The sequence below is a fragment of the Brienomyrus brachyistius genome, unplaced genomic scaffold (genome assembly GCF_023856365.1).
Source record: "Brienomyrus brachyistius isolate T26 unplaced genomic scaffold, BBRACH_0.4 scaffold51, whole genome shotgun sequence".
Taxonomy (NCBI): domain Eukaryota; kingdom Metazoa; phylum Chordata; class Actinopteri; order Osteoglossiformes; family Mormyridae; genus Brienomyrus; species Brienomyrus brachyistius.
In genome coordinates, this window is record NW_026042326.1 from 1,216,471 (window position 1) to 1,234,920 (window position 18,450).

At 40.5% G+C, this 18,450-nt stretch overlaps 1 protein-coding gene across 2 annotated transcripts in view; it reads right to left on the bottom strand.

Moving 5' to 3' along the window:
- LOC125723799 (ena/VASP-like protein) overlaps window positions 1–18,450 on the bottom strand; it is a 71,444-nt gene that overhangs the window by 24,331 nt on the left and 28,663 nt on the right. The window contains exons 3-7 of one of the 2 annotated variants that reach the window (XM_049000588.1): window positions 9,253–9,421; window positions 8,630–8,807; window positions 4,369–4,432; window positions 2,761–2,822; window positions 1,023–1,270 (exon numbers count right to left, since the gene is read on the bottom strand). In XM_049000588.1, coding sequence (XP_048856545.1) covers window positions 1,023–1,270; window positions 2,761–2,822; window positions 4,369–4,432; window positions 8,630–8,807; window positions 9,253–9,421 — 721 coding nt within the window. The remainder of the gene's footprint in view (window positions 1–1,022; window positions 1,271–2,760; window positions 2,823–4,368; window positions 4,433–8,629; window positions 8,808–9,252; window positions 9,422–18,450) is intronic. The other variant, XM_049000589.1, reaches the window with a different exon arrangement.

Here is an 18,450-nt window from a genome sequence, read left to right on the forward strand (position 1 = left end):
ACTCTCACCTTACTAGTCAGCTAGAAAACAGGCTTTTTCTTACCTTCAATTCTGTATGGAAATTATAGCACAGGGAGTTTAATCTTTGCTAGAATATGTTTACTCTATCATGGGGAAAAACTTAGCAAGTTTTGCAATTTTAATGGTTATTCCTTTTCAAGATATTCTAGTACAGTGGTCCTGGCTTGCGGACTAGAGACAAATGGTCTGCAAGATGTTTTTATTTTACTATTTAATCTGGCCCTCAAATCAATATTTACTGTACTTTCAACTAGGGATGAAATGGTTACCAGTTTCATGGTAAAATTCCCGACACCTTGTATTACGGTTTCAAATTTGAATTACCATTAAAATTGTGGTTCATTACTGTGCTTTGAAAAAGTTCTCCTGCGTCAACCAAAAGTAGCAACAGTCCCCCAGACACTGCATGGAACATTGGTTTCTTTTGTGTCAGTAAAAACATGGAGGAAGATAGTTACTGTGCTCTGGAGCTTTCTCAGCCTTTTTAGAGGACTGGTGTGGTCATATTTTGGGTTTTAATCTTTGTGATCACCACCCACTAATTTACAGCGAATGCCAGGTAAGTTATCTTTTAGTTCAATGTATGTTGGAACTTCAAAACAGGGGGAAAATGTTATGGTTTGTCTGTTTAACTTGCTGATAGTTTGTCGGTAATGTACACTGAAGTTTTCAGTGTTACTTTGTCTTGTAAGAACACTACTTCTACTACTACTACAACTACTTTCTTGCTTCAAAGCTAGCTGAATACCCATTTGCTAAAAACTAATTCCATGTACATTTGTATTCATATCTTCTTGAAACAGAACAAGTCCCACCCGAAAGTACCAAAAAAGTATCCCAGCTGGTTTGGCACTTTTGGTACTGGTACTCAACTGGAAGTCAATGGAAAAAGGAAAGTATGGTACCTGATGCAGTGTAAAAGCACTCTGTGTGTACTGGGATTTAATCCTATCCTTATTATAGCTGAGTATGATCATACTCAGCCAGTGTCTGTCACTAACCCTCTGCACACGACGCAACTTCGCCCCAGCAATCGCAGCTGCCAGGCCCGAGGGGGTATGGGCAACCTGGCCCTGTGCCCATGGGGCTCCACTTGCTGGGAGCGGAGGTGGGGGTGGAGGTGGTCCAGTGGAAGGTGGAGGTGGCCCTGGAGGAGGTGGAGGTGGAAGATACATGCCAATGGGGGCAGGCATGGCAGCAGGCACACTTGAGGTGGGGGCCACACTGAGCACCGAGGAAGCAGAGGGTCCTGCAGAAACAGAAAAAGCCACAATGCCCTTAAACTAAGATACTGTCCGCATTTTCTCACTGGGTGAAAACTGGAAACCAGGAGAGACAGGATGAAGCAATTGGACACAAAACATGGAAAACTACCAGCACAGCGAATGCAGACAAACATAACCTACCAATACAGAATATACATACAAACAGCTGGATAATGTATAACCTACCAGTCCAGAGTATAGAGGCAAACAATTGGATACTGTACAACCTACCAGTGCAGAATAGACAAACAAATAGCTGGATACTGTATGAGCTACCAGCACAGAGTACACAGGCAAAGACCTGGATACTGTATAACCCACCAGCACAGAGTATAGAGGATACTGTAAAATCGGAGTGAGCAATCGTATCCATAAAGGGTCATTGGGTTTGCGGGTTTTTGCTGCAACTTGGCAGTTAACCTGTATGACCTAATGTCACAGAGTATTCAAGCAAACAGCTGGACACTGTATACAGACAAACAGCTGGAAGATACTGTATAACCTACTATCCCCGACCATACAGGCAAACAGCTGAACACGATATGTCCCACCAGCATAGAGTATACAGGCAGAAATTGATACTGTATAACCCATCACTACAGAATATACTGGCAAAGAGCTGGATACTGTATATTCCACCAGCATAGAGTATACAGACAGAGTTGGATACTGTATAACCCATCAGCACAGATTATCCAAGCAAAGAGCAGGATAATGTATAACCCATCAGCTCCGAGCACACAAACAAGCAGTTGATTACTGGATAACCTACAAGGACAGACCATACAGGAAAGAAGCTGATAATATATGACCTACTAACACAGAGCATATGGGCAAACAAATGGATACTGTATAACCTACCAGCACAGAGCATATAGCCAAACAGCTGGAAACTGTATGATCTACTAGCACAGAGCATAGTAACAAGGAGCTGGATACCGTATAACCTAGCTGCACAGAGTACAGAGGCAAACAGCAGGATATTGTATAATCAGAGTGAACAATCGTATCCATAAAGGGTCATTGGGTTTGTGGGTTTTTGCTGCAACTTCCTAATTAGATTACGAATTATAGAACTGATTGACTGAAGAGTCCTCACACCTCGGTTTGAACAATTGACTTAAAGGTTATCCTAAAAACTTGAATACACATACTGGCCCTTTGCAGATAAGATTGCCCACCACTACTGTATAATCAACTAGCACAGAGTATACAGGAAAACAACTGCATACTGTATCACCTACCAGCACAGAATATACAGACAAACAGTTTGATACGGTATAACCTACTATCACAGAATATACAGTAAAACAGCTAGATACTGTATGGCCTACAAAGCCATAGGATATCCCAGGATGCTAAATGCCATGTTTTTGCTTCCTTGATACGAGATCGCATGTGGGATTCCCTGGTAACCTTCGACATGTGGCAGCACTGTGCAGTGGGTGACACTGGCTCTGTCCAAGCTGCTCACCTGAGTTGGAGGCCCGTCTCTCCCTTTCATGTGCCTGCATCTGCTGCTGCTCCATCGCCTGTCTGTGGACATACAGGGACAGGCCTTCAACTGCGCTGATGCCAAATGTACAACATTGTGGGACGAAAGTAGCTGTGTTTGGCTGAGATGAAGGTATATGATCCAAAGGGACAACATTAACCGCAATACCATCACCTGAACCTTCTTCGGATATGGGAGAAGAAAGTTGGGTCCTCTAGCTACAATACTGTCAGCACTTTAAGCGCAAGAAAGCAGCTATGGGCTGAGAAATATAGTCACTGCAAACATATATCCTAATGAATGCCATGAAGTACAGAATATTATATAGTACAGGGGGTCTTCGGATTACGACACAGTTCCGTTCCTACGACAGTGACATAACCCTAATTACGGTGCAAGTTGAAATACACCCTTTTTCTGATCTCTTTAAAATGTCTAATTTCACTTCCATTGTTATGGCTTTCCCTTTCACAAATGGAACACTTGCGCTTTTAAAAGTCCAAAATGGCACAAGTAAGTGTACTGGGGGACGCCAACTCCTTCACTCATATGCCACATTACTGCATATTCTTCCACCGCGTGCAAACAAACTAGTTCACCCACGTAGTTCATAAGTACGACACTAACAGCGTAAGCTGAAAGACTCAACTTTTAAAAGTTTTCATTGGAGTGAGTGTCGTAAACTCGAAACGTCGTATGTTGAGGCGTTGTAACCCAAGGACCCCTAGGATTGATCACTAGTGAGAGTATTTCCAACTGTTTCTGATGTTTCCAAGAAACCAGATTTCAATATGAATCATTGACATCGGATTTGAAAATATACCAGATAAAGTAGACGTAAGGACTAATTCATGAAACAGGTATTATTTTCGTTAGACATGTTTAGCTTCCAGCTGCAGTGCAAATGAGCTTCAATATATCATTTCATTACTATTTCAATATTTGTCAGATGTATATCCTTCGGCCCCTTCCTCTCAGGATCAATCAGACAGTAAGGAAAACACTTGTACAGAAAGGTTGGTCTTAGTGCACCACTAAAAGATTCTCACTTTTTATACACGGTCTTGTGAACTTTTATAATTTGGCAAGGTTCAAACTGCTCACCAATGGTAACACTTTACTTGAGGGGCACAGATATTTTGTAGTAACTTAGTTACTTCCGAGGTATAAATAATGAACAAACATAGTAGCTGCTTTAGAAATTATATATCATGATTCGTTAATGATAAACATGAGATCAGTATTTAACTTGTGTTATTCATTACTTGATCTTTCAGTAGTTCCTTCAGTAGTTCACAAAGGTTTACAGAATTAACAGATATAGTAAAAAATATAGAAACTACTTGAGATAAAAGAAGATAAAAGAAGAGATTCATTAATGATAAACAAACATGATCAGTATGCAACTAAGACTTAGTTTGTGGTTAATAAATTACTGTAGTTACTATATTATTTGTGCCCCATTAAGTAAAGTGTTATTTGGTAATCTGTTAGCCTAACTGAGCTTGTGTTCCTGTCGGATTTTTGAAAGGCTAGCTGCGCATGTTTTGTCATTCATGTCCTGTGTGTACTGCTTGGAGGCCTTGCCTTCTCTGCCCCTCCTGGTCATCTGCAGGGGCCCCATTCTGGATTTGGCGTGGGGCAGCTGGACCTGAGGTGAGGGGAAATGGAAGAGCTTACTTTACCTGTGCACCTACAGAAATTCATTATCTGGTTCATCTGGAGAGTCTACCTGCTGGTAAAACGTTGTATGACTTTTTCATGTAGCGGCATTTGGAAAATGGTATTTAAAATGGTAGTTAAAATAACAAACAAGAAAAGGTCACACTTTGCATGATCAGGTTATGCAAATTGTGGCCTTTTCTCATTTGTTATTTCCACGACTCAGTATTACGTTCAACTCTCTGAAAAGTTGAAAATGACTGGGAGTGAAACCGGTCTCTATTTCTAAATTTGTGGTAGTAACACATGAAGAACATCAGCTCTTGGTGTCAGACTGGTGCCTTGTGTCCACCAATACAGTGCTGGTGGCCCCAGAGTTTTTCACAATCTGGGGCTCATTCTATGTATTCCCAAAAAATGGCCCTGGGCCAGAAAAAAATATTTTTGTGGTCCAGGGCCAGAAAATGCTAGGCTCAGAATTTGCCACTGTAACATCAGCGAAAGTGGAACGGACTATAACGTCCAAACCTTCCTCATACCCATAAAATTCAATGCATAACCGATATAGTTTAGTCTTATAACAGAGATACTGGCAGTGAAACAGCTTTCCAGCTTATTAGTGGAATGAGGATACATTGTTTTTTTATTCTGAGAAAAAAGTAAGATTTAATTGCTGGTTAGATTTTATAATAAAATATAAATATGTAGCAGATTGAATAAATAAAATATTTTGGCATTTGACAGCACACACGGGGGAGCCTTTATGGAGACAAAATGTCATAAAATAGCTTAAAATATTATGAACTGTATTTGCTGAAAATAAGATATTTTACCCCAAATATTGCAGTTTTATAATTCACACAAATGATGCAATGTTACATCATTTTTTTATTTAGTGAAAAACGAAAAAAAATTATCTGCTGGCCAGATTTAATAATAATGTATAAATATGTTTAACAATGAAGTATAAATATGTCACAGGTTCAATAAATAAAATATTATGGCTAATAGATCATGAGGCGAACTGCAAATTAGACAAAAGTGGATATAAGCAATAGAGACACCGCGCAGTGAGTCATACTTTACTTTACTTTCACTTCCTCCTACGTAACATTTCTGTTCTGTTGTTTTTAGAAACCAGTGGTAATGCAGGTTGATTCTCAAAAGGCACCAAGCGAAACCCAGCCCAGCACCGGCACCAGCACCTGCTCCAGCTCCATGTTGGTAGAAGGTATGAGTGCTTTGAGTATTTCAGAAACTGCAGATCCTAGGATTTTCAGTATAGTCTCATGTCAGAAACACAAATCAAAAGTCCAGAATGACTACACTGGTTTGAGATGACAGGTGTGTTACAATAACTCAAACAATAACTCTTTGCAAGAGATGTGAGCCTTTACATGTTTCTGAAAGCATTTCATGATACTGTACATTGAACCATAAGGTTCAGGGCCTACTACAGCAAAAGACCCCATTGGGTTCCACTCCTGTCACCTAAGAACAGGAAGCTGAGGCTATATTTGGCTTAGGGTCACTGAAAACATACCTTATGCCAAAGCAAAAGAAGCCATGTCCTGACTGGAGCCAACAACCAAGTCAAACCCGCAAGATCACACAGCCTGTCTACTACTACCCTTTTGTACTCCCCACCTTCCTGGGTCAAAAACCATGTTTGCCTATCTGCCCCTGTTCCTGCAGTCTACCAGGTCACCCTGGTGTAACATATAGCACCAGCACCAAGCAGGACAATGAAGCCGACATAGCTTTCGTATGAAGCTGACACTAGACAACAGCATGGAGGCATATCTCTACACACTGGAGGCAGTCGCTGGTTAAGAAGGGTGGCGCATCATCCATCCATCCATTTTCCAAACCGCTTATCCTATTGGGTCGCGGGGGGTCCGGAGCCTATCCCGGAAGCAATGGGCACGAGGCAGGGAACAACCCAGGATGGGGGGCCAGCCCATCGCAGGGCACACTCACACACCATCCACTCACACATTCACACCTATGGGCAATTTAGCGACTCCAATTAGCCTCAGCATGTTTTTGGACTGTGGGGGGAAACCGGAGTACCCGGAGGAAACCCCACGGCGACATGGGGAGAACATGCAAACTCCGCACACATGTGACCCAGGCGGAGACTCGAACCCGGGTCCCAGAGGTGTGAGGCAACAGTGCTAACCACTGCACCACCATGCCGCCCCTGGTGGCGCATCATGACACCAAAAATTTTAAATGTAAGGAATCAATTTGGAAATTGTGGTATTTGATAAAAATATGCTATACATATACATATAGAGGTTTAATTCATAAATAGGCTTGTTTATTTCAAGAGTCAAGTTTCAAGATTCCTTTATTGGTCACATACATTTCAAAGCAATTTAATATTTAAATATTTTTCAGTATCGATTTGGTAGTGATAGCGAGGTATCAAAATCAAATTTTTGATATTGATCTAAGTCTACATGAGTACATGGAGACATCTTCCAGATACCCTGCACCACTGTCTGGCTGCTGGGTCCTCTAGAAGACAGGAATCTGTTTAAGGTGGTGCCCAAGATACCAGTACATCTCCTGACTGGGATTTCTTAGGATTTGATTCTCTCTGATGAGCCAGAAAACGAGCCTGTCAATACCAACAAACATGAAGAAACAGAAGGGACTTCCTCATGCAGGAGATCCCACAACCGGTGGCCCTGGGAGAAGGGGATGCAGAGGAGGCAAACCTGCGAGGAAAACCCTTTCCATTGCCCCAATCTCTTTCTGATCTGTTTCAGTAGGTGACCTGGGAGTCCTTCTTTCATTAAAAGAGTTATTATAACACTACTCAGTGGTCCACAGTTACCCCTATTCTGTGACCACCAGTTGGGGGGAGGCAGTTGACTTGTGGTACAAGTTTGTGGTACAAGTCATGCACATTACAAATACTCACCCCCTGAAAGGGCATCTGGGGGAACAAAACACACTGGAGAAAATCCTGGAGTGGATGCATTAAGCCTGGATGCCAATAGACCTCACTCCAAACTCTCCCCACATGCCATTCACTCCCCATCATTGACATGTTCTTTGAGTGACTCAGGACACTTTCACAGTCTGCCAAACAACACAAATATGTCCTGCTGCTGGTTGATTATGCCACCCACTAACCTGAAAGTAGAGCATCCCAACCTACGAAGGTGAGCATCCTAAAAGACATAACTGAACAGTGAACCCCAAGTGTCTCCAGACTCATAGGTGACCTCTACAGTCTTCTTTAGATATCCCATCTTGGGACCCCTTCTGACCTACTGTAAACTAATGGTCTGGTTGAGCATTTCAGCCAGTGGATGCTTCTCAAGGTGGTGGGTGACGATAAGTGCAGCTGGGACCTCATCATCCCACAGATGCTTTTCCCCATATGATGAGACATAGAGGACTCTTCCACATTGCACAAGAGGCCTACAAGTCCCAACCAGCTCCAAACCCATCCATCATAGAAAACATCCAAAACATGTTACAATAAATCACAAGGTGCATCCCTGTGGTTAAGAAAAACCTGAAGGAGACTAACAGAGCAGAGCAGCAATTTTACAACTATCCTGCTGAGCACTCAGAATTCCACCCAGGTGAGTGCTTCCTTGTCCTCATTCTCAACTCTGCAAGTTCTAGACTACCTGGCAAGGTCCCCATCTCATCAAGGTGACAGGGGCTATTGAACTTGTGAATCAGCCAAGCAGAATACAGGAAGACCAACCAAATATATCATGTGATGTGTGACAGAGGAGGAGGTCTACAGGATGTTGCAGATGGGAGTGACTGAGGAGAGCCACAGTCTCTGGTATAGTCCTACTGTCATTGTGCCCAAGCCTGACAGTAGCTTCTGGTGTTATAATTACTTGAGAAAGCTGAACAAGGTGTCTCTGGGGTATTGGCAGATGCCCCTGACACCAGTGGCTTAGGAGAAGGCTACATTCAGCACTCCTGAGTCAATAACTTGAACCCATCTGCTTTTGTGCCTCTTTTTTGGTGGACTTCCACTATATATAATATACACATCTTCCAACCCAGACATACTGCATCTTCCCATTGACTACTCAGTCAAACAATACAATCAACATAACAACTAACAGTAAACATGACCACAGTACTAATGAGTACAGAAAGGACAGTCCCAACAAAGAAGACCACAGTAAATATGGTGACTCACCTCCATCTTGACTATTCAACACATTGAGGGCAAAGAGCATTGCATTTGAGAAAGTGGTAGCCTCTTCCTTGCTGGCAAAGTTGAGTCCATAGACCTGCCTGGCATCTCGCCACTGATGAAAAGTGGGTGTGGCCTGATTATATTTCAGTCCTCTCACAATGGAGTAGTTAATGACCACCTGTGTGAAGATGATGAGAGACTAATTGTGTAATTGTGACATCACTAAGGTGTAAAAAAAAACAAGTTTAGGTACATTTAAATTATAATAAGCATGTAAACTTTTTTGCTTTATCATTTATTTATTATTTCATGAAAATATATCATTGTCACTCATTCTGAAAGCCTTTTTATTCACATAATAATACAAAAATATCAGTTATGTCCCATTATCGTGTTTTTGTCATTTCACTTACATTAATGAGCATCAAACGGAAAGGATCAGGGGAGTAAAATAAAGGCCCATCCCCTTTAACAATATTATTTGTAGTTTATGATTAATTGGTGATGTTTGAATTACTGCATATTGGACCTGGCCAATGAAGGGGAACCATGCAAACATGAATCATGTAATTATGAAGGCAGAGACAGTCCTGAATTTATTTTATTATTCTTGATGAGCTTACCTGCTGGTCCTGCAGCTTCACGCCTACCACACGGAAGCTGTTGTTTGCCGTGTTGTGGTAGATGTTGATGCGGCTGAAGCCCTGTTGTCCAGGCTTGATTGGCACCCACTTCTTGCTGCTGTCATCATAGACCATGACTGATGCCCGGGCCTGGCAGATGCTTTGCTCACTATGAAGAGAAAAAGGCCACCCTTGAATCATTGGGTTGTCATTAGCATATCTTGGCTGTCAGTTTCACTGGGGCCTGATAGGGACATATACTGTATTGCACCTGTATGATCCCAGTTGAATGAAGAGAGATATATCTCTTCTCCAGTTGATGCTAGAATGGCCAATTTATGTAGCATGCCTCCCCTGTTATGTGTGCAACATTGAAGGTTAATGTGCTACTTTCTGACTGTGCATGTTCTTTTGTTGGAGATAAATGTGAAAACTGACTAATATTACTATTCAAACTCCCATTTTGTTATACTTTTATCATAAAACATTGAATAACCTCCCACATCTCCCAAGAAGTTGTTTCTAATTTCATTTTTTAGCTTCTCATCCCCATTTGATGCAGTCTGAATTCAGCCACCCATACTATATACTATATACAGTATATGGACATTGAGAAATAGTGATATGATTTTAATGACTGTCCATCCACATTTCTGTTCCTATAATACAGTGGCTTTAGCAACCTTCAGTAGTCTGTGTAAATGAGATTCAATACCCAGGAGGACCATGTCGTACTTAGTTCTGAACCTTCAATAAGTGGGGCCAACTACTGAGGACACTGAGGCTGAGGAATCACAGTATACATTGTTATGATTAGGCTAAGCAATACTGGTAATGACATTTGCTATGTGGATTGTGCACAATAAAAACTGTACTCCAGTTCCAACAATGTCAAACTGTCTAGCACAAGAGATTCAAGTGTGTTTTTATAATAACCTTTCTCTTCTGTTATAGAACATAATTGGCTAATAACAACTACAACAACAATAACTATAATAAATGGTTCTGTATAGCATTTATTTTACAATATTACAAATGTAAATTGAATTTGTTAAAATATTATTAAAATGTCTTTGAATTGCGCTCCTTGATTTAATTCTTTTTATCATTCCTTTGTTAATGTACATTATGTTTTACAACTTAATTTCAATGCAGTAACTTTAACACTCCATCCATCCATCTTCCAAACTTCTTATCCTACTGGGTCGCGGGGGGTCCGGAGCCTATCCCGGAAGCAATGGGCACAAGGCGGGGAACAACCCAGGATGGGGGGCCAGCCCATCGCAGGGCACACTCACACATCATTCACTCTCACATGCATTCCTACGGGCAATTTAGTAACTCCAATTAGCCTCAGCATGTTTTTGTACTGTGGGGGGAAACCAGAGTACCCATATTAAACCCCACGATGACATGGGGAGAACATGCAAACTCCACACACAGGTGACCCAGGCGGAAACTCGAACCCGGGTCCCAGAGGTGTGAGGCAACAGTGCTAACCACTGCACCACCATGCTGCCACCCACTTTAACGCTATCAAAGTGTATTTTACCTTTTTTCTTCTTTTTTTCACCACAGCTGTCAGGGGAGCTTCTTGTCACTGCTAACTTTAGCTCTTATCAATCCTGATCATGATCGCAGTAGGATTTATTCCAGCTGGCCTCCTAATTATATTTAGTGGAGATGTTAATCATTTAGCTTGATTGAAAGTTTATCATAGACATTTGCTCCCTGATTGTAAGAATTAGTGGTTTACCCATATGTAATTTTCAAGAACGGATACTGATACCAAAATTTTGACAGTAGTAAAGCTGATGACCAAAATATTATCAATAATGAATTGTATTTAAATACAATGAGAATACACTTGTGGAATACATTAAATATCTTAATCATAATACTGCTGCATATTTTCAATTTCCAATAAAAAAAATCTAGCAAAACTTAGTATTAAGAATATTTATCTTCCCGATAACAAAATTTAAAAGTACAAAAAATAAATAAAATCTACAAAAATCAATAAACCTGGAAAACAAAAATTCACACTTTAAATATTAAACATTATATTCTATAAAACTATACACTTCACAGAAGAGAGCTGCATTTCACTGTAGAGGTAAATCTGGGTTGGGTGTAAACAGGCTTACTGTATTCACTCATTATGAACATCTGCTGACAAACAGCCTGCTCAGACAGTCTTACAAAGAAGCCTCACTCTGGAGTGTGTGAGTGAATTTGCATATGTTTGAATGTTCTGGACACTACTCGTGTTGTATATAATTAAGAGAGAAGATTGCCATGTGTACAGAGACCACTAGTGAGTCTCTATATTCTTGTTTACAGCTAGTACAGGTTTTTGAGCACTACATACCTACACACACAAAGGGTTATTGAGGGGCAAGGCAAGACCAGTGTATACCGTGGATGGGATGCCACTCAATCCAGAGCAAACACACAGTCATATGTCATGGGTAGTATTAGAGACACATAGTAGAGTAACTACATGTCCATGGACTGTAGGAGGACACTTGTGTAACACAGGGAGAACCTCTGTATGCACACATGCACATTTATATTCATATCTTTGTGGAGACCATCCATTTTCCTTTGGGCAAATCCCTAATCCCAACAATGATAACCTTAACCCCTACCCAGCCCTAACCTTAACCTTAAGTAGCCAAACAAAAACAAGACTTTTGGCATTTTTACTTTTTTGATTGCATTCACAGATTTCTATAAAATTGAGTTTCCCCTTGTGGGGACCAAAAAAATGATTTGTGGGGACTCCTATGGGCATAACCGTAATCCCACAGGCCACCCCTCCTGATGAACTGTGTCTCAAATAATGAACATTTAATTAAGTGTTATCAGATTTTCTTCTTCTTCTTCTTCTTCTTCTTCTTCTTATTATTATTATTATTATTAATAGTAGAGTATGCCATGAATTTATATTTAGCTTCTATTATGTAGACCATGCCATTAAATGACAGGGTCCAGCCATGACGAGGATTCATTACATACAAGCACACCAGTGTGTGTGGAAGAGAAAAACATTTGCCTTGACCAGGTGAATCCTGTCAAATTGAACAGTGCGGTCAGGAGCATAGAACTCACTGGAGGGCTCGGGTATATCGGGGCCGGAGGTGTGCTGTCACATTCCATTATATAGCCATTCTATAGTCGCAGTGAATACAGTTAGCTTTTTTAATTTGTAAACTATTGCTGTTACACTAATAATTTATAAAGTGATATTCCTCCTTCCATTTTTATTGTTATTCATCTTCACTAATACGGCAGTTTAAGTACTGTAAGATCCCACATTATGCATGCTGAAGTTGTGGGTATTAAATTATGAACCAGGTCGGGTTGCTAACTTCGATCAGCTAGCTGGCTGGAGTTAGATTTTCAATTCTGCACACACATTTACATGTATGTAAGTTTATTACATTTTACTTCTGAAAGTGTGAGTATCACACCAAACGTATGAGAGCTGGCAACCCTGTATGCACAAATTGTTGGATTCCGCCACAAATGTCAGGCCATGCACTGGAAAAATGACCTCAGCTCAGGGTCCACTATGATGCCCCTGTATGTCACTATCCTGCACTGTCTTCTCTCACAAACCTCATTCTAACTTTCCAGAAAGAATCACTAGCACAAACACAGCACACATAAAATTGCAACTAAGAGATAATTTCTAAGATAATTTCTTACAGACCCCAAAAAGTAAATATAGGAGATTTAGAGTATTTGTTCTTGGCAATAAATGGGACTTTCTGCCAACTCAGTTTATGAATTGAATGAGTTTTTCTCAAGTTACTTCGTGGTGTTTTCCAAATAAATGTCAGGTCTGGTCCAGCCCTAAGCAACTCATACAAATCAGTAATTATGATGTCACATTTTATTTTTGGAATTTTAAATAAATGCACAACATGTGTTTTGATTAAAAAAAAATCTGTTTTAGCCATTGAAACACATATTGATAAGTGTTTAATTGGTTTGATGTATGTGGCTTTGCATTAAACTGTTTAAAGTGTTTTCTTCTAAACAGATACATGTCAAGCATGGTACATGTAATGTAATTATAATGTCTAATTTCAGTGATCACTACTATGCTACAAGAAACATTAGGTGAAATAATATAAAAAATATATTACCATAGTTTAGCATTTTTAAAAACATATTGTTACCGTGGTACAATACAAAAAGCTTTACAGATTACCACTGTAACATTTTAACTGAAGATACACTGTAATACTATGTAGTATACTTGTCAGGGTCAGCCCCGATTGTTCCACCCTGTGTCCCTTCCCTGTTGGGCCAGCAGGCATTGCTGGTCATCCCATCCCTTGTGTTGTCAGTCTTTGTGTGTCCCCTGCTTCCTGTCAGTTGCATGGCTCAATGTGTTGAGCATGTGGCTGATTACAAATCCCTTTGTCCTGTGTTCAAATCCTGCCTCCTGTGTTTTTGTATTTTGTTCCCTAGTGTTTCATTTATATGAGTTTCTCTACTTCTTGTGTCTGGTGATTTTGTATTTGATTTTGGTTAAAATTCTTTGTGCCCATGCTTGTGTTTCTACCTGTCTGTTACTCCCCAGTGTTAGTTTCTGTTTCCCTGTTCAGTTCCTTGAGTTAATTAGTTCTACCTGTTGCCCGTTCTTGTGCCTGCCCTTGTGTGTTTTCCTGATTGCTCGTTGTCCTGCACCTTCCCCTATTGGTTAATTGTCTATCTCTTTACTGCTGTCTCGTTACCCAGTTCAGTTTTAGTATTTAAGTACCTACCTGAGTTCTGTCCCTTAGTGGTTCATTGTTTTATAGGTTTGTCCCCCCCCTTTGTAAATTTAGACTTTGTTTATCCCCTTTAGTTTATTGACCCCATGTGGTCCTTTTGGTTTTTTGTAGTGTTAGTGTTTTCTGTTTCGTTTAATAAATCCCCATTTGTCCTGTGAGCCACCAGTGGGTCGTCCATTTCTGCTCCAACCTGCACTATGCCTCGTCCCCGCTCGAAACCCGTCTGGATCCCTGACAATACCACAGTACATAGGTGGCCACGTTACAATGCTTTTATTGGTATTACTCTGCTATTAATTTGACAATACCATAGTACGTTTTTGTAAAGGACCATAACACATGATGTTTTCCTGATTAACTATTGGTCATGACACAAGACCTTCAATCAATGAACTTTGCATACAAAGCAATGCCGTGCTTATCCACTCGCTGTTCTCTACGTCTGTTGTATCTTGCAGGTCGGCTTTTGGGACATGGACCTGGAGCAGTAGTTTAGCCTAAACTATTTTAAGAGATGGGTATGAGTTCTCCAAGTGAAAACTGTCAGAAAAAAAAAAAATTATATAATGAGATGTGTTTATATGTGTGTTATTTTTTTGTAAACCAAGCATTATATTATATACTGGGATGGACGTAACTGGTATGCAAATACGCATTCACCTTTAAAAACGATACAGTATGTGCGACAATCGATTGCGGTAACAGTGTAAATGATAAAGTTTCTTTATCATTAGTCATTAGCCATAACCCATTTTCAGTAAACTTAAATTTTAATTTTTTATATCTAAGGTGAACAAAGTATTCATAATTATTAAAGGGCCTTTTCTCAATTTACCATTATAATCTATATGGGATGTTGCATAGTATATAAAGAAGTTTTATAAGTTTATAAGGAAGGAACAATTTTTCATTCCAATTACTGTGGTCTGCGAACAACCTCTGCAATATGAATTACCTGGTTTGGCGAAAGCTTTCCCTGCAATCTTATTAGTGGCAATGCATGAGAAAACCATGAAAGAAAGTGTGTCTGTGTGTGTGTGTCTGTGTGGGGGGGGCAGGGGACAGTAGCATAGTAATAACACAAAACAAATATGCATTCTACTGAAAGGAGAGACAGCCAACCTTCCTGAATGGAGCTGGCTCACATGCAAACTCTGACAAGGTAATACAGCATTACTATTGAGGGCTGCTCCACCATTATTGACAGTCTACATGGACTACAACACAGATTCGGAGTACTCAATTAAGATACCTTTACTGGCTTTCAGAAACAGAGCCTTCCATCCACAATGCCAGATTTTCAGCTGCCTGGGTACATAGACTACTGGACAGTACACTGCAGAAAACAGGTAACCGACTCGAGTCGGGACATCTGATTGGATGAGCAGCTGCAGGACGAGGTCAATGAGAAGCAGACTGAAGTGTGGACCAATGGGAAAGCCAGGAACGGGAAGTAGAATGGAAACACAGAAACAGGACAACCACAGCCAGCAAACAAACAGATGAAAATTCCAGCGATTAGGGCAGAATGATTTATCAGTTTCAAATACAAATCGCGATTTGAGACAACGCCATTAGCAAATTGCAAAGGCTACAATTTAGGATATGCATTATACAGAATGTCTGACCCAAGGCTTAAAACTGTAGTGAGAATAATTTTACAAATTCATGCCATCCTCCTTGTGTGACAGTCATGCTCACCGATCAGAAGTGTTTTTTGTTTGATATAGCCCGATTATGCGCCATGGGCCTTTTAATTTGTTTGTTTGCAATTGGGCTACATTCTTTAAACTGAGTTTTGTTAGACTACATATTTAGGGATGTTTTATTGTAGTCTTTATAAATATGTATATAGTTTAACCTAACCCAGCCACTTAAGGGAGCAAACCATCTCAACTAGGTGTCGGTCCCAAGCCTGGATTAATGGGGAGGGTTGGCATCAAGAAATAAATCTTCACTGGATCACTGATGTCAAAATGTGGGAAATATGTGGTTGTATAAATAAATGTGTTAAAGTAGGCTGATGATTCTGTGCTGTGTAAATTGTATAAAAAATTTCTAGGCATAGCCAAACAAATCTTCCCCCGTCTGAAAAGGCGTAGAAAATGCAATTTAACCACTAAAACTGTACAGTTTTTGTGAGGGACAGTCGAATTCTCTCGTTACGTTTTTTGTGATCCTGCACCTACACTTTAAAACTTGTTTCAGCGCCACCACATACACGCGTGTGTGTGCGTGCCCCGGGGCCTTGTGTGCAGTTGTTCCGCCACTGTTCATTACTAATTTAACTTTGACTGAAATTCACGTATATTCGGTTGAACTTAAAATGGTGAGGCTCAGACTTCTCCTTGAGACGCTGCGCAGCTCTGTGGCTCCTCTCCTCTGACCCTGCATGCAGGCAGGATCGCGCTGTCAGCTCTCTGTGCCTTGAGTGTTTTAACGCAGTGCCATAGCAAAGTTTTTTTGGGACCTAAGATTGCATTTACAGTTAGATCTGTCTCCATGTTCTGTTTATTTCAGTGATCTGAGTAGCTTATGGGCGTAATGGTGATTGCGTTTTTATGATTATAGTTTTAACTGAAAAGATTGGGGGGCAAGGCAGCTGCCCCCTCTTGCCCCCTGTCGATGTGCCACTGCAACCAGGTGATCTGAGCCAGTGACCAGGGGTCTGTACTACGAAGTGGGGTTACTGGCTTATTGGGGTAACCTGTCGGATTTAAGGTAGCCTTGGCAAAATGTAAGTGAATGAATATGAAGGCCATTTAAACCATGGTACCTTAAATCTGACAAGTTACCCCGATCAGCTAGTAACCCCACTTCGTAGTACAGGCCAGAGGTCGAACCTACGGAGCCACACATCATACCTCCTTCAATGCAAAAGAAACTAAAAACAGTGTCAGTGAATTAATATAAAAATGATTTCTTGCAAGAAAAAAAGGACGAGTTCCTATACTGTATTATATCAGCTGAACAAAAACAATGAGGCAGAGTTAGTCAAAATGCCACCATATCATTAAGCAACCATAACTACTGTAATGCAAGATCTATAGACTTGCTCAATTTCTAACTGCTTATCCTGGTTAAGATCATGAAAAGGAGGCCGGACGCCAGTCCCAGGCTGCAATCAAGTCATTGCATTCACATAAACTGTAAATATATTACTTAAAAAATAAACGAATGTGAAACAACCAGCTTCATTAGAAAGCTTAGTTTACAAGATCATTCAGCACCTGTGTGTCATCTTTGAAGCTGACAGAATCCAACCACAAGTGCAAAATGGCATGGGAGCTACTTTTCCAGGCAAAGCACTTCTACTGCTCATGCAAATAAATTAGCGGTAAAGGCAAACGGTAAAAAGGCATCGTGACACAAGTGGAATGTTATGAAGGTCACTCAGTCATCTATGCCAGAATGTAGTACCTGTGCTAACATCTAATCATATGTTGTTTGCATGTGATCTGTATGCTCAGATCTTCATTTGACTTCCAGGTCTTGTCAAGTTGGTAGGACCATGAAGTACTGTTAATTGATTTTTTTTTTTCTTTAAAGCGACCCAACAAGTTTTAAAGACCCCAAGGGAACCTGGTAGTATAGGGGCATCTTTGCCTTGCATGTTTGGCATCATTACTAAAATTTGTTTCATACACATGATATCCTCTCTATGGCTTCCCGCAGATACCTGGCATTTGGCTTATAATAGTTTTTATGGATTAAGCAGTGACGGCCAACTGATAGAGTGTCATGACTTACGGGCACGGGCTAAGGAAATAGGAGCAGGACTCGAGGAATCAGGTGAATACGGGATTTACTCAGGGTTAAGACAGGCCAGAACAAATGATGACTTCACAACGTCACAACATTAATGACCGGACTGGGGAAACATACTCTAATGCGGACTTAAATACACAACAGCTGTTAACAAGACTAGAAACAGCTGAAGACATTGGGATTCTACACGTGGTAGTGAGAGGGGTATGACACACAGGAGGATTGGCATGAGCTGGGCATGACATAGAACAGATTCAGTGGATATGCAAAAGAAAGAACACTGAACTGTTTTGATTGTTTCAGTGGGGCTCTCTGTTCAATGTAAATAATGTACTGTGTGGTGAACTAAATTGGGTGCCGGAAGAAGCCTACCGTTATGTAAAACATCTTTCATTTTGCAAATATCATCTTTTTATACACAGAAACATGACACAAGGCATACATCTGGCTGTTAAAAATATGTGCCTTTATTTCAAGTTTAGAAAAAAATATATTTTTTTCTTGTGCACCACCAATCTGAATTTGATTCCAACTGCAAAACCACTGGGTTTCTTTCAAAAGGGGAATTGCAGAAACTTCCAAGGAACTACCAACTGTGCAGGGGGATTCCTGGGTAATGGAGGTAAATGTTGTTATATAT